At 40.2% G+C, this 18,312-nt stretch overlaps 1 protein-coding gene across 1 annotated transcript in view; it reads right to left on the minus strand.

Annotated features, from left to right (window-relative positions):
* mtx2 (metaxin 2) overlaps positions 1-18,312 on the minus strand; it is a 102,635-nt gene that overhangs the window by 17,330 nt on the left and 66,993 nt on the right. The window contains exon 4 of the mRNA XM_043693536.1: positions 17,475-17,547. Coding sequence (XP_043549471.1) covers positions 17,475-17,547 — 73 coding nt within the window. The remainder of the gene's footprint in view (positions 1-17,474; positions 17,548-18,312) is intronic.

Consider the following 18,312-nt stretch of genomic DNA (forward strand, 5'->3'; position numbering starts at 1 on the left):
CTTCCTGTTAGTCAACCAATCCTGTATCCATATTAATACTTTATCCGTAATGCCATGCATCTTTATCTTAGGCAGCAGCCTCTCGTGCAGCACCTTGATGAAGACCTTTTGGAAACCCACTGGCTCCCTGTGGTCCACCGTGCTCATCATGGTTTCATAAAATTCCAAAAGATGAGTTAGGAGTGACCTGCCCTTCATGAACTCACGCTGCATCTGCACAATGGGACAATTTCTGTCTTGATGCCTTACTATTCCTTCCTTCATAACAGACTCAAGCATCTTCCCCAATACAGAGGTTAGGCTAACTGGTCTGCAATTTCCTGCTTTCTCTCTCCCACCTTTCTTAAAAAGTGGTACAACATTAGCCACCCTCCAATCTGCAGGAACTGATCCAGAATCTATCGAACTCTGGAAAATAATCACCAACGCATCCACGATTTCTCAAGCCACCTCCTTCAGTACCCTGGGATGTAGACCATCAGGCCCCGGCGACTTATCAACCTTCAGACCTAACAGTCTCTCCAACATCAATTCCTGGCAAATATAAATTCCCTTAAGTTCAGGTCCTTCAGCCACTGTTACCTCAGGGAGATTGCTTGTGTCTTCAGAAGATATGGAATTTATATGGATGTAGGTAAGAAATAACAATGGGAAGATGGTACTGGTGTGAGTAGTCTAAAGGCCAGCTATTAGTAGCCATACTGTAGGAGAGGGAATAAGTCAGCATATGGCAGCGGGGGGGGGGGGATGTAAAAAAATGAATATTAATCACGGTTGACTTTAATCTTTATGTAGGTTGGAAAAGTCAAATTGGCAGAGGTAGCCATGAGGAAGAATTCACAGACTGCATTCAAAACAGTTTCTCAGAACAACATGCTGCCCTTTCGATATGTCACAATTTCCTGAATTTTTAGTTATATTCAATATTTCTTGGACCATTGTAATTTCCTACCTTAATTAAGGCAAATTACCTATTAAATCCACCATGTTTTTTGGATTCTCATCTGAAAAAAAGTGGTTTCATCTGGGGAGCTTTCATTTTTGACAGCTCTCACCTTACTGATATACCTTACTATTCAGAATTCGTTAATAACCAGTTGAACTACAGTAAACTTTGTTTAAACCAGCACCTAATGAATCAACCGGAGCTGAAATACCGGAGCTTTACTGTGTTATCACGATGTCCAAGTAGTCAGTTGAGGATGTAAGTAAGAAAGCTGCAAATAAGTTTTATTTAAGACAAAGTTGCATCATTATTTAAGTGATTTATGCTACAAATAAAGTAGAACACTGATGTATGTATCCCGTGCATTACTTTTCTATTACTTAGTGTGTGTTTTTATATCGACTAATGTGGACGTCTTGATCAACCAGAATATTTGATCAACTGCCACACTCCTGGGCCCACAGGTGCTTGCTAATAAAAGCTTTACTGTATTTTGTTTTCTCACACCTTTTTTGACTTATTTCCATCCATGGCATTTCAAAGGAAAAAAATAACCTTTTTTCCACCTTTTCCCTTCAAAGTGCAGATTATAACCAAGCTACTGAATAGGGTGCAGAGCAAGTCTTCCAGGATTTGGTTGGGCCTGTTTTCAAATGACATTTAGAAGAATAGGAGGTAACCTCATCAATACAGATAAGATAGCTTTGAAATTTGATAGGGTGGATAAGGAGAAGTTGTTTCCTCTTCTGGGAGAGTCTAAAACCAGATGGTATAATCTGAGTAAAAGTTGTCCATTATGAGTCTGTAGAATTCTTTACTGCAAAGAACTGGAGATGCTGGGTTGTTAAGAGTATTCAAGGCTGACAGACCATATTTTAATTAGGAAGGGAGTCACAGGATGTGAAGAAAAGGCAGGAACATAAAGTCGAGGATTATATTAAATCAGCCATAATCCCATTGGATGGCAGAGCAAACCTAATGGTTGAATGGCCGACTTCTGGTCCTACATCTTATGAACTTATTACAATGCATATTTCCCAGGACTTGTGCTATTCTAATGGCATATTGACATTGTACAAGGGTACAAAAGAAAATGAAAATTACAGAGTAAGCTACTTCTGTCACTATTTTCTTGTGACCTTTGTGCCACTCATCATTACCTTTATCAAAGAAGTTAGGCAATTACCAGAACCCTGCCTCAATAAAATTAGCAACTACAAACTTAGAACATAGAACAATACAGCGCAGAACAGGCCCTTCTGTCCTCAATGTTGTGCCGGCCTGTGAACTATTCTCAGCTCATCCCCCTACACTATCCTATCATCATCCATGCGCTTATCCAAGCTTTGTTTAAATCTCCCTAATGTGGCTGAGTTAACTACATTGGCAGGTAGGGCATTCCATGCCCTTACCACTCTCTGAGTAAAGAACCTGTCTCTGATATCTGTCTTAAATCTATCACCCCTCAATTTGTAGTTATGCTCCCTTGTACAAGCTGGTGTCATCATCCTAGGAAAAAGATTTTCACTGTCTACCCTATCTAATCCTCTGATCATCTTGTATGTCTGATCATCTTGTATGTCTCTATCAAATCCCCTCTTAGCCTTCTTCTTTCCAATGAGAACAGATGCAAGTCCCTCAACCTTTCCTCATAAGACTTTCCCTCCAGACCAGGCAACATGCTGGTAAATCTCCTCTGCACCTTTTCCAATGCTTCCACATCCTTCCCAAAATATGGCAACTAGAACTGTACACAATATTCCAAGTGTGGCCGCACTAGCATTTTGTATAGTTGCAGCATTATGTTGCAGCTCCTGAACTCAATCCCTCTACTAATGAAACCTAACACACCGTATGCCTTCTTAACAGCACTATCAACCTGGGTGGCAACTTTCAGGGATCTGTGTACATGGACTTCAAGATCCCTCTGCACATCCACACTATCAAGAATCTTTCCATTGACCCAGTATTCTGCCTTCCTGTTATTCTTCCAAAAGTGAATCATCTCACATTTATCTGCATTGAACGCTATTTGCCATCTCTCAGCTCAATTCTGCAGTTTATCCAAGTCCCCCTGCAACCTGCAACATTCTTCCACACTGTCCACTACTCCACCGACTTTAATGTCATCAGCAAATTTACTAATCCATCCACCTATGCCTGCGTCTAAGTCATTTATAAAAATGACAAACAGCAGTGGTCCCAAAACAGATCCTTGTGGCACAGCACTAGTAACTGGACTCCAAGCTGAATATTTTCCATCAACCACCACTCGCTGGCTTCTTTCAGAAAGCCAGTTTCTAATCCAAACTGCTAAATCATCCTCAATCCCATGCCTCTGCAGTTTTTCCAACAGCCTACCATGTGGAACCTTACCAAAGCTTGACTGAAGTCCATGTATAACATGTCAACTGCCCTACCCACTTTTACATGCATGGTCACCTTCTCAAAAAATTCAATGAGGTTTGTGAGACACTACCTTATAGATTAGATTAGATTACTTTAGTGTGAAAACAGGCCCTTCGGCCCAACAAGTCCACACCGACCCGCCGAAGCGCAACCCACCCAGACCCATTCCCCTACATTTACCCCTGCACCTAACACTACGGGCAATTTAGCATGGCCAATTCACCTGACCTGCACATTTTTGGACTGTGGGAGGAAACCAGAGCACCCGGAGGAAACCCACGCAGACACAGGGAGAATGTGCAAACTCCAGACAGTCAGTCGCCTGAGGCGGGAATTGAACCCGGGTCTCTGGCGCTGTGAGGCAGCAGTGCTAACCACTGTGTCACCTGCGCCCTTGAAGAAACTATGTTTACTATCTGAAATCAAATTGTTGCTTGCTAGATGATTATAAATATTATCTCTTATAATCCTTTCCAAAACCTTTCCTACAACAGGAGTAAGGCTCATTGGTCTATAATTACCTGGGTATCTCTACTGCCCTTCTTGAACAAGGACACATTTGCAATCCTCCAGTCCTCTGGTACCAAACCTGCAGACAATGATGACTCAAATATGAAAGCCAAAGGCACTGCTTTCTCCTCCCTAGCTTCCCAGAATCCTCAGATAAATCCCATCCGGCCCAGGGAACTTGTAGACTTTCACTCCTTCTAGAAATGATAACACCTCTTCGTAACTAACCTCGATCCTTTCAAGTCTAATATCTCTTACCTCATTCTTCTCCTCTACAATATTCTCCTTTTCCTGAGTGAAAACCAATGAGAAATGTTCGTTTAGCACCCCCCAATCTCCCCAGGGTCCACACTCAACTTCCCACTTCTGTCTTTGACTGGCCCTATTCCTCACATACCTATAGAAAGCTTTAGGGTTCTCCTTTATTCTATTTGCTAAAGACTGCTTGTGTCCTCTCTTTGCTCTTCTTGACTCTCTCTGTAGCTGATCTGTAACTCTCCACTGCCTCATCTGAACCATCTTGCCTCATCAACACATAAGCCTCCTTCTTCTGCTCAACAAGAGATGCAACTTCTGTAGTAAACCACGGTTCCCTTACCTTATCATCTCCTCCCTGCCTGACAAGGACATACCTATCAAGGACACACACAATATCTGTTCCTTAAACCAGCTCCACATTTCCATTGTCTGCATCCCCTGCATTTTGCTACCTCATTCTATATATCCTAACTCTTGCCTATTCGCATTATAATTGCCCTTGGCCCATCGATAACTCTTGACCTGTGGCATGTATCTATCCCTTTCCATTTTTTTTCCCAGATTTAAGTCACCTTTCAACAGTAATGCTGCACAGACTTAAAACAATAGTCTAGGTGATCTTACAGGAGCCTGACTTCTTGTACCAAGACTGTGTTTAAATTTCCAGGTGTTAAAAACTAGATTACTGTTGCCAAGATTAAACTTAGGATCTTTGAATATCCACTCAGAACACCTGGGATTTTCAGTTTGAATACCATACGTCCAGAGTTCACTTAAATTAATATATAATTTTTAGAATTTAAAAGGCCATTTCCTCTCCAGTACTTAACCTCAGAATAGCCACCGACACACCAAACATATATTGCCATTAGTCTAATGCACATTACTTAACTTTAAATAAAATTGTAATTGTAATTTGTTGTATGTATACTTCAAATATATTTACAACCCATCGTTTCAGAGAAACGTTAGCCTACCATCATTTAAATTGCTGCTGTCTACAAAGATTTGAAATTTTGAGTGTCACTCAATAAAAAAGTCAAGTTCAAGTTAAAAATTCAAGGTTAGCTTGTCTAAATTAATCATTTATAAATGTAGTGACTTGGGAGTGGCCTGGATTCATAGATCACGCACACTGTAGCAAAAATGACAGAAATCTTAAACTTGCAAAGGGATGCATTTAAGAAGTTATGGTTTCTATTCACTGACACCCTCCAGTGGCTCTTAATGGTGAATGTGACAACACTGCAACTCTTAGATCACCGACCAATGATTGAGCCCAACAAGCTCAAGTGGCATACTCTAATTCGAAATGAAGCAAACTCTAGCATATTAGCAATGGCAAAACTGGTGCAACAGATAACAAGATTTGCAGTTATGTCACCAAATCTTGATTCCACACGTAAACCTGGGACAGTATTTCACAAAACATAGAAATGTAGAAACTAGGAGCAGGAGCAGGCTATTTGGCCCTTCAAACCTACTCCACAATTCAAGACGGTCATGGCTGATCAGCTACTGCAATGCTGCATTCCCGCTTTCTCCCCAAACACTTTGATGCATTTAGTATCTAAAAAAATGATCATTCTTTTTTCTGAATATATTCAATGACTTGGCATTGATCTGTAGGAGAGAATTCTACAGGTTCCCTACCCTTTGAGTGAAGAAATCTTTCCTCATCTCAGTCCTAAATGGATTGCCCCATATCCTAAGATTTTGTTCCCTGGTTCAAGATTACCCAACAAGGAAAAAAATCCTCCCTGCATTGAGTTTGCCTTGGCCTGTTAGGATATTATATATTGCAACCAGATTCCACCCCCCAACCCCCACATTCTTCTAAATGTTACATATCTAATTGAATCAATCATTCCATGTAAGACAGTTCTGTCATCTCTGGGATCAGTCTAATGCACTTCTGCTTTACTCCCTTTTTGCTAAATTTATTCTTTTTTGTGTAGAGAGACAAAAACTGCATTTAGTAGTCCAGATGTGGTCTCATAAAACCCTTTTTAACTGCAGTAAGATATCCCCACTCTTAACTCAAATCCTATTGCCATGAAGTCTAATGTACCATTCGCCTTCCTAATTGCTTACTGCATCGGATTGTCTCCTTTCATTAACTGGTGTAAAGGACACCCAAGATCCCTTTGTATATAGACACCCAGATCGGTGTGTACACCTATGTTTCCTAATACATCATACCATTTAAATAATACTTTGCCTATTTTTCACACCAAAGTGAATAATTGCATACTTAGCCATGTTGCACTGCATCTGCTATGTATTTGCCCACTCAATCATCTAAATCAACTTGCAGTCTCTTTGTATACTCCCTACAACTCACAACCCTGCCCAGTTTTAGGTCTTCAGTAAGCTTCAATATACTTCATTTGGTTTCATCATTTATATAAATGATTTGGATGTGAGCATTAGAGGTACAATTAGTAAGTTTGCAGACAATACCAAAATTGGAGGTGTAGTGGACAGCAAAGATTACCTCAGATTACAACAGGACCTTGATAAAATGGGCTAATAGGCTGAGAAGTGGCAGATGGAGTTTAATTCAGATAAATGAGAGGTGCTGCATTTTGGGAAAGCAAATCTTAGCAGGACGTATACACTTAATGGTAAGGTCCTAGGGAGTGTTGCTGAACAAAGAGACCTTGGAGTGCAGGTTCATAGCTCCTTTGGAGTCACAGGTAGATAGGATAGTGAAGGCGGCATTTGGTATGATTTTCTTTATTGGTCAGATCATTGAGTACAGGAATTGGGAGGACATGTTGCGGCTGTACAGGACATTGGTTAGGCCACTGTTGGAATATTACATGCCATTCTGGTCTCCTTCCTATCGGAAAGATGTTGTGAAACTTGAAACAGTTCAGAAAAGATTTACAAGGATATTGCCAGGGTTGGAGGATTTCAGCTATAGGGAGAGGTTGAACAGGCTGGGGCTGTTTTCCCTGGAGTATTGGAGGCCGAGGGGTGATCGTATAGACATTTATAAAATCATGAGGGGCGTGGATAGGGTAAACAGACAAGGTCTTTTCTCCGAAGTGGAGGAGACCAGAAATAGAGGTCATAGATTTAGGGTGAGAGGAGAAAGATATAAATGAGCCCTAAGGGGCAACCTTTTCACACAGAAGGTGGTGCATGTATGGAATGAGCTGCCAGAGGAAGTGGTGGAGGTTAGTACAATTGCAACATTTAAAAGGCATCTGGATAGGTATATGGATAGGAAGGGCTTGGAGGGATATGGGTCAGGTGTTGGCAGGTGGGACTAGATTGGATTGGGCTACCTGGTCGGCATGGAGGAGTTGGACCGAGAGGTCTGTTTTCGTGCTGTACATCTCTATTACTCCATAACTCTATGTTTCACTCATCCAGGTCAGTCGTATTTATTGTGAACAGCTGGGGCCCAAGCGATATCTTACAGCATCCCCTCTCATCACTCATTGCCTGCCAGCCAGAAAAATACCCCTTTATTCCTATTGTCTATTTCTCATCTGTCAACCAACGCTCAATCGATTCTAATATATATTTTAATTTTGCCTGCTGACCTGTTATCAGACGTCTTCTTAAAATCCAAATACATCACATCCACGGGTGCTCCCTTATTTACTCTACCAGCAACATCCTTAAAAAAACTGCATATATTTAATAAGTATGATTTGCCTTTTATAAACCCGTGCTGACTTTGTTAATGCTTTCAAAGTATTCTGTTGTCATATCTTTTATAATATTCTAACATTCCCCCACTAATGATATTAGGCTAACTGGTCTAAAATTCTGTTTTTTGCCTCTATCTCCTTTTGTAGCGATGTTACATTTGCCACCTTCCAATGTGTAGGAACCGCTCCAGAATGTATAGAATTTTGGGAGACGCATCCAGCATTTCCAGGACAACTTTCTGAAGCACTCTGTGACATAGATTATTTGCCCAATGGTTTGTCAGCCTTTAACTCCATTAATTTCCCAAACAGTATTTTTTTGTTAATATAAAACAAAACGCTGCAGATGCTGGAGAAACTCAACAGGTCTGACAGGATCTGTGGACGGAAAACAGAGTTAATGCTTCCAGTCTAGTGACCCTTCTTCAGAACATTCTGAAGACCTGCTGAGCTTCCCCAGCAATTTCTGTTTTTGTTTGTTTCTTACAAACAGATGAAATGCATTAACAGATGGACAAGCTAGTACTTGAATTGTCTAAGGCATCCACAGCTTGCAAGCCATGACTCAGCTGCATAACCTATTAAGTTAATGAAAGAGCATCTAACAATTAAACGCACATGTATAAATACAGAAAGAACATATTCTGCATGCTGGCAATGGGAAATAAATATAATGCTGAAAATACATAGATCAGACACATCAGTCTATAAAGTATTAATCATGACTGATTTATTTGAACATATTTTGTATGAACAAATCAAATTGGCAAATACAGTCTGGAAGATGAGTTTGCAAGCTGTTTGTAGACTTTGTAAAGTTTCCTGTAACAGTATAATGTGGAATCAACTATGCATAAAGTTAAAATAAAAGCAGAACACTGCAGATGTTGGGAGGTCTGATGAGTCAGATCCAGTTAAAAATATTGATTCTGTTTTGCTTTACAGGTCTGCTAGACAAATTATTTCCAGCACTTCCTTATTTCAGGCATAAAGCTATTTTACACCTAATATTGCGCAATTAGGTAGGTTTAATTAGTAATCTTAAATTGTCAAAGATCCTCTAGGGAAAAAGTTATACAATGGGCTTCCATTTTAAATTTAAAAGCAATATCATTCAGTCCAAAACCAGAGTCAAAGAAAAAAGCCAATTACATAGGAATGCCAGGAGTGCTGGCTAAGGGTGAATGGATAAACGTTAAGAACAAGCAACTAACATTAGAGTTAAGCAGCCACGAATATAATAATACTATAAGAGCTTTGACAAGTATGCAAAAAGGAGAGTAGCTACAGCAAGTATTGGTAATTTAGAGTCACATTCCAGGGTGTCAGTCTAAAAATCAAAGCTGACACTCCAGAACAGAACTCAGAAAACACTACTGTTGGAGGCTCTTCTTTTCAGATGACACATTAAACTAAGGCCCGAACTGCCTGCTCAGTTGGATGCAAAAGATCCCATGGCATTATTTCAAAGAAGAGTGGGCGAGTTATCCAGAATGGAATTCAAAATATACTTGAAAAGGATAATTTTGGAGATTATATGGAAAGAGTAGGTGAGTGGGACCAACTGAGTAGGTCTTTGCAAGATGAATTCAAAAATGAATGACAGAAGAACCGTATATTTATGTACATTTAGCGAATGGTTAGGATTTAGAATGCATTGGCTGAGAATGTGATGGTGAGAAAATTCATCCACAGATATTAAAAGGCAATTAGATAGTTATCAAAACAGACAAGATTTACAGGGCAATGAGGATAAGTGGAAATGATGTTAGTGGAATTAGCTGAATAGCTCTCACGAAAGCTGATGTGGATATAACAGACTAAATGGATTCTTTCAGTACTGTAAACACTTTACAATTATACAGATGAAAGCTGGCTCCGCCTAGCCAACAAACCAAATGCCAATTTATGGGAGGTACCCTTTCTCATTCAAAAATTAGTCATATATTAAAGCAGACAAAACACGTCAAGAAACCCTAGCCACTTTCCCCTACATCAAAGACATATCGGAAATGACTGCCAGACTATTCAGATCCATTGGCATCATGGTAGCCCACAAACCCACCAACACATTAAAACAGCAGCTAATGAACTTGGAAGACTCTACACAGACAACAAGCAAAACTAATGTCATTTACAAATACCGTGCAAGAACTGTAACAAACGCTACATTGGACAAACAGGCAGAAAACTAGCCACAAAACGACATGACCCTGTCTCACTAGTATCCTTACATACAGTTAAGGAAGGACACCACTTCAACTGGGACAACACACCCATCTTAGGACAAACCGAGACACACACGAGAATTCCTAGAAGCATGGCATTCCAAACGGAACTCTATCAACAAACACATCGACTTGGATCCCATTTACCACTCCCTGAAAAAAACAGAAAATAATGTCACCACAGGAAATGACATCACCAACCCAAAGAAACCCAAACATATAAATAGTAAGCAGAAATCATGTACAGTGCTTCGCCTGGAGGCCCACTAAAGATGTTATCTAGTAGGGTGATGAAACATCTGGAAATGAATCTTCCAGCTCAGCGAGCAAACCTACATCCAGAACCTCAACCCAAGCTACAAATCTTCTCAAAACTCGCTAGGATTAATTCTAGCTTTTTAAAAACGCACTAGAAAACGTATTTACGGAAAATCAGAACATGTATGTTCCTGAAAGAGGATAGAGAGATGTAGAGTAGGAGGGCTTTAGGGAAGGAATTCAAGAATATAGAGCTGAGGCAGTTAATGACAGATAGATTAGTCATAGAAGAGAAGGGTTTGAGTGAGAAGTTGTAAAACTGGATCATGTTACAGAAAGGTCCAACATCATGATGGACTAATAATCTAATGAAGTGATGAGAATTGAATTTGTGGTTGCAGATGGAAAGCAGGAGCCAAAGGGAGACAAATGACTTGGGTTAGGATGTGGGAAGTAGAGTTTGGATAAGCAAATGTTAATGGGGAAAAGAAACATGATCAGCAAAAAGAATGAATCTAGAAGAAACAAAATAAGTCATGCATCAGTATTTCACTTTAATTATTTAGTTCCTTTAAACACTCTATGGAGAAATTTCAAATTTACTTTTTAAATTTGATTTCTCACTTGAACATGGCTCTAATGTAGTGACTGTAATGAGGTCAGCCAGATGAGCGTCACAGAATAGCAATTCCCTGACTGGGGCTGTTAATTTGATCTATTCATGGAGCCCTGCCCAACAGCTATGAACAGGAATGTCAGACATGCTCAAACTGAGAGAGCTGGCTTTTGATGTGTAAATAAAGGGTGACCTGGTGACAAGATACCAGTCTCTGTGGAGTTAATTCAGTGGTAACAAGAGTAAAGGCAAGTTCCTGAAGAAACTCACTCGCAATGGTTATCTTTGAATTGGGATAAGGATTTCTGGCATCATGCCATTATTTGGGTAGCTTGACTCTTTTGATCCTGCCAAAGACTAGGCCCAGTGTGTGGAACGAATACACTACTTTTTCCAGGCAAACAACACTGGAGCAGATGAAATGCAACAATCAATTCTCCTGACAGCTTGAGGATCTGCAGCTTTTTTGATTATTAGGAGCCTAACCTTCCCTGAGGCACCAGATACTAAAACCTTTCAAGAGTTGATGGATTTAATTAAGAAATATTATAACACCAAACTTCCTCTAATTCTGAGACACTGTCATTTTTACTCAGCAATTCGAGAACCAGGGGAAAGCCATATCAGGATTGACTAGGTTAAGTCAACTGGCAGAAGCAGGTGACTATGGTTTAACTCTCAATGAGATGCTGAGAGACCAGTTGGTGTGTGGGACTAATGATGTAATTATGCAAAAGTGCCTACTAGCTGAAGCCCAGCTGAACTTTAAACAGGCACTACAACTGGCTTTATCTTTGGAAAATGTGGCAAGTGTAACATATGGGTTGCAGGGTAATCCAATGGAAGTGGACACCTTCGCCAATCCGACTGAGCTTGGGGAACACTACTTGACTGAAAACAATTGCATAGCCTGACTCTGGACATATCCTAAATAGAGGGATTCTAAATCAGCCTGCAGCAAAACCCCAAAACAAAGATAAAGACAAACTTCAGCCAAATGGTTAACATTTTCTCAAGGATCTGAGCCGATAAGCCATTGTAGTTGCTGCCAGTATGTGCTCTCAAGACAACAAAAGAGTCCCACTAGACCCAAACTGAGTACGAGAACTCATAGGCTGGTAGTCAGGAGAGTACATACCCTAAAACATCCACCTACATCTGGTTTGGAACAGTTAAATTGCCTTGCAATATCCAAATCAGAACCAAAATAAACAGTTGGTTAAATGGTCATCTGGTTCTAATGGACGTCAATACCAGTGTAACTGTTCAGTGATTGCAGAACCATGCTTTAACAAAATTCAGTCTGGACTTCAACCCTTAAGTTTGTGCAAGGCTTCAGCTGGGGAGCCTTAACAGATTAAAAGGTACAAATCAATTCTGGTCCCTATGAGAAGCAACTGATTGTTACCACTGATTGTAGTAAAAGGCTTGGGCCCAAGCTTATTGGGGCATAATTCATTGATAAAGATTCACCTAGATTGGCTCAACATTTTTCAATTAGAAAATGACTGCCGAATGAAGTCCTAATTAAATACCAAGAAGGCTTTCAGAAAAGTCTAGGGACTATCAAAGCAACCAAGGCTACCTTGCATGTTGACCAAGAAGCAATTCCATGATTCTGCAAGGCCTTCCCAGTACTATTTGCCTTACAGGTCAAGGGAGAGGCAGAAATCAGAAGGCTAGAAAGTGAAATCACCAAACCAGTCCAGTTTGCAGAATGGGCAGCGACGGTCATACTCATGTTGAAGCCCAATGGGTGGTTTGCCTTTGTAGCATTTTAAACAAATGGTAAACTGCTTTTGCAGCTGTACAAATACCTAATCCCTCGCACACAGAATTATACGCAAAGCTGGCAGGGGAGCTATCCTCCACGAAGCTGGACGTGGGGCGTATGTACAGGTCGTTCTGTTATAGTACAAGTTTCTTCAATGTGAATTCACTGTAACATGATTGATGAATTGGGGTCACTGTTTCTAAAGCACAAACTTTTAAAATGCCAAATGTAAGTGCTGTTTATAAAGCAGAATTTTTTTATAACACAGGGTTGCACAAGAATGCAACCATTCAGTTATCGAATGCACGAGACTGCCATTTAGGGTATCATCAGCCTGTGCAATTTTTCAGTGGATGACGGAAAATATTTTGCAAAGTCTGCCTTAGGTCACCATTTATCTAGGTGACATGCTAATAACAGGAATGACCAATAAGGAACACGTACAGAACTGGGACATAGTCCTTGGGTGGTTTTCCTAGATTGGCATATGCCTAAGGAAAAGAAATGTGTGCTTCAGGCATCCCAAGCGACCTATTTGGGCTACAGAGCTGACAAGACCAGGTTACACCTGCTGGACGGCATTCAAAGCTGCCTTGGCTCCTTAGTCTGTAACGGTGCTTATGTCTTTCCTTGGGCTGAAGAATTGTTATGGAACATTCGTATGTTAACAGTTTTGGGCTAGTGATTCCCAGGTGTCTGTGGGAATGCCATATTCGCCAGTAAGGCCTTGAGGCTATCACTGAAGCACCTCCACTGTTCATTTGCCATTTCCAAGCTGGGAATACAGACCTGCTTGGAGAGTCTCATGTTGGCCCTGTGCACGACATGCCTAACCCATCATAGCCAATTAAGGGTGGTCAGTGCATCTTTCTTCCAAGCATATACACAGGATCTTGCACAGCAAAGCATTGGTGGTACTGCTCCAGTCCCTTGAAAGTCTAACTATAGACAGTGCACGTCTCAGAACCAAAAGAAGGTGGGAACCACCACCATTCTGTAAATCACAATCTTAGTGTTGGATCTGATGTTGCTGTTGTCAAACACCCATTTCCTCAGGCAGCCAAAGTCTGTGCCAGCAGACAGGAGGCGATGCTGGATCTCTTCTTCAATAGCTGCTTTGGCCGACAGGATACTTCCAAAGTATTGGAAGTGGTCAACATTCTCTTACACTTCCCCTTGGAACTTGGTAATCGGGGGTTTGGTTCACAATGACAGGCCAGGTTGATTGAGGACCTTCATCTTCTGGATGTTCAGGGAGAGACTCATGCTCTCATATGCTTTCATAAAAAAGTGCTGATGATGGTCTGCACTACGCCCTCTGAGATTGTGTATACCTAAGCATCATCTGCGTACTGCAGCTCAATGACATTGGTTGGGGTGACTTAGGTTTTAGCTTCAAGACAGCAGAGGTTGAATAATTTCCTACAGATTCTGTTAAATTAGGTCCACACCACTAGAGCTTGTCGGCGGTGAGGTGAGGCATTGCAGCGAGGTAGATCGTGTAGCCCTGCTTGACACAGGGCTGAACAGGGAATGGGTTTATTGTGGAGCCATTTGTCATTGCCACGACTTCCATGTCATCATGGAGCAGGCAAAGATGATTCATTTCTAAGTCAGAAGACTGTCCGTGAAGACAGTAGCGAATGCAGATGCTTTGAACCAACTACCACTGCAGATACACCACCAGACTGCTACTAGAAGAGTCCATAATTGTTTTAAATTTTCTGGATACACACAGTCACAGCTGACAATATCAGACTTTGGGCGCAGAAAGATCCGGTCTTGACAAACCTGAAACAGCTGGTGGTGATGAGGAAAACCAAAGGGCCGAGACCACCAGAAGTGAAACCTTTTTAGACCCGGAGAGACCAGATCACATATAGGACAGCATATTAATATAGAGAGCAAGAGTGAATATCCCAAGCAAAGGTCAGCACCAGCTAAACTCACCAAGGTCATCCGGAGTCTCCAAAACAAAGATGTTGCAAGAAGTTATCTTAGTTGGCCAGGCTTGAATGCAGACATAGGCATATAAGTGGGGCAATGCCAACAAGGGCAAATATTACCACCCTCATAGAATCACAAAAGCCCTACACAGTGTGGAAGCAGGCCATTCGGTCAATCAAGTCCACACCGACCCTCTGAAGAGCAACCCACCCAGAACCACTTCCCCACCTTATTCTATTCTACCCCTGTCACCCTGTATTTCCCATGGCTATCCCACCTAGCTTGCGCATCCCTAGATACTATGGGCAATTTATTATAGCCAGTCCACCTAGCCTGCACAGCTTTGGACTGTGGGAGGAAACCGCAACACCCGGAGGAAACCCACGCAGACAGGTTGATAATGTGCTTCCCCCACATTTGTGGAAACAGCCAGGTAAACCCCGGACTCAGTTAAATACCAACTATGCAGTCCCTTTCATCATCTCAATGTCCTTAGTCATAGTAGCTGCCCACTCAAAGTAGCTGGATGTGGATAGATTTTATTCGTCAAACACAAGAACAACAATAGGAAAACTCTGCACATCTTTTACGCTAAATGGACTCCGAGAAGTGTTTGTCTCAGATAACTGGCCATTGTTCACCAGCAGAGAATCTGAGTATTTCCTAAAAACAAATGAGATTTGACATATTAGCACAGCACCATAACCATCCATCATCCAATGGCCTGGCAGATAGAGCAATCCAAACCTTTAAAGCAGTCTTGAAGAAACAGTCTACACTTTTGCTAGATACCAAACTGTCCCAGTTCCTATTTATGTCCACAAATTGTAACAAGGTCAGTCAGGTGGATCTCATAGAATAGGACATCCCTTAATGATAGTTGTTACTCTGGTCCAATCAGAGAGCCCTGGCTGACAGATAGAGGAGTGTCAGATATTCTGGCATTAAGAGCTGGTTTTGAGGGATCTGGGCCAGTGTCAATGACCTTCCTCTTGCAAATAAAGGGTGACTTAGAGATGGGATACTGGCTTTTTGGAGTTAATTCACTAGCATGTCCAATAACATTAATACACATTTCCCAACTTTACCCCTCCATTTCTGTAAGTCCCTAACTCGTGTCCCAGACTGCAAATCATATGTGCAAAAATGAACCATTGGAAATCAGAGTGGAAACCTGGCTATTTTTGCCCTCCCTTATCTCATAAAATTGTATGCTCTCTGTATGACTATATTATCCGCAACAGAAATAAGCTAATTCAACACAAGTAGAATCTGAGGTCTCCCTGATTCCAATGATTCAATAGTACAGAAAACAATGCACACGTTATAAGCAATTGCATTAATTCAATTTATTTAGATTCTTCCTCCAGAAAATACCATTCCGCAACTGTGAAGACAGGAATTCAGCTATTCACAACTTCTGTCAATGATGCTCTTGAAAACATTCATCAGAATATATAGCAGTAGGCCACCTTATCTTTATATTCTCCTTTTAGGTCAGGAGGGGGAGCAGCAAAAAAATCTTTTCAGATAGCCATCTGGGATTATAACCCATTGTGGGAACTGTATGAGCAATGAGACAGCAAATGACCATGACATATAGCATGTATGAAATCTACATTGAAATAAACTCTTTAGATTATATCCAAAACCACTATCTCAACTCTCAAGTAGACTTGGATCATGATTGAGACAATTGTGGTTAAAAATGTAAGTGGGTAATTAAAGTAGATTTAAAAGTTATCAAATCAGTTAGGATCAAACAATTAGCCTAATGTTCTCAGTCAACCGTTGAGGGGCCCTTGTACAATGTGAGATATCCCTTTTGAAATGGGAAGGCAGCTGATTTGTTCTAAGGTCTCTACCTATTACTGTTCGATAATCAACTGCTCGGAGGTATGGTTAGGGCAATTGCATTCTCCAATTTTATTTTCCTTTACTCAGCACCTGGTGCTACAGAATTATACGTGCTTTTTGGTAATTGTAAAATTTTCTTTTGATAGCACTCAGCAGTAAACATTTCATAAAATCTTCAGTTTTTGTTTAAATCAAATTTAACTGAACCACTAGTCAAGATTTTGTACAAACATATACACATTGTGCTTTGTTTCATTTCTTATCTTTTTCTTTTCAAAACGTATCTTACTCAAATGCACAAAACCTGCTGTTAAGGCCAGTTCATATACAGTTCACACTAACAGCAGGCTCTGTCATGCTTCTTTTAAATAGATTCATTCTTCATTGCCTTCACAGGCAGCCTGAGGGTAATAGATGAGGTAAACCGTATGAACAAAAGCCTCATCTGCATCCATATGATAAGTGTATCACAAAAGAAATGCAGGTCTCTTTGAACATAGTGATCTCTGAGCTTTTATTCATATGTGTTCAAGCACAAAGGAAATCCCAATAAAAGGCCAACAGCATCACATAGACACTAAGATCCAAGTGTTAATCTATGGAATTTTGAGTTTATCCACCATTTAATTTCCCTTTTCTTACAACTGTGTACAAAACAGCCAGAAGTGAAGTGAATTTTGCTGAAAAAGGTATCTATAAATCTGTGTTTTTTAAAAAAAAATTGGTAGGTAATATTTATAATTAACTGCTTGAACAATCATTCACACTGGAACATATATGGTTGTATAAGACAGTTTACACCACTCAATAAACATTACCAAACAACAGCAATCTTTAGTCATCTATTCCTCACATAAGCCAGGTTAAGAATGATAGAGTAATGTAAAAGCATATGAAAAATAGGCCTATAACCAGTACTGGTTGTAGACTACACGATTAGATATGTTGCCATGGCATCACACAAAACAACCCCTCCAGGAATTTAAGTCAGCTCCAGACTTACCAGATGGAGACATGTATTCTGCATTTGCCCGACAAACCACTTGGACTGGTAGATTGCACATCCGCAGAAACGCCTGAAATATAGCAACATTTTGTCATTAAACTGAAATTTCAAAACTAGACATTATAATTTATGATCATTCTGTACTCAAATGAAGAATAATTTGTGTAGACAAATAAAAGAGGAAACATGTCTTTGGCCAGCACAGGTATATTCTACTAGAAATGATTCAAAATAACTCGACATGACTTCCTCTCTGCCCCCGAACAAAACCTAACCCCATATAGACTACTTATCAGACCTGAAAATACTTCATTGTACTCAATCGGCACACTTAATTCTGATGATCTTATTGGCTAAAATCTAAAGACGAACCATAATTAATTATATTTTCAATTAATTGTTTATCAAAATAATTGAACTGTGTACACAGACATGAAGAGCTAAATGACTTCCTTCTGTGCTTTACACATGCTGTGATCTCAAATGTTCTTTTCAGTTTGTAGGGTGGTGAGAGAGAGATTTTGTGGATTTTGTATGATCTTATGTTAAAAATAACTTACCAAGGTCAAATTTTACTCTTAAAAGCGTTTACTTAGTTTTACAATCATTGAAATGATATTAATAATATTTGCTATTAAAAATGTGAAGAATTACATTTTAGTGACAGATTGCAAGTGTTTTCTCTTCATTAATTCTAACAAAACTAGCTTGGGATCGAAAAAATAAAATCTAACTAAAGTAACAGAATTTTTCAGGTTTGACACAAACCAAATTTATCCTTATTTTGCTTGGCACATATGCTGTGTGCACCTCCCCAAAGACTTTCAGGAGCATA

This window comes from Chiloscyllium plagiosum, chromosome 7, assembly GCF_004010195.1.
Source record: "Chiloscyllium plagiosum isolate BGI_BamShark_2017 chromosome 7, ASM401019v2, whole genome shotgun sequence".
NCBI lineage: Eukaryota > Metazoa > Chordata > Chondrichthyes > Orectolobiformes > Hemiscylliidae > Chiloscyllium > Chiloscyllium plagiosum.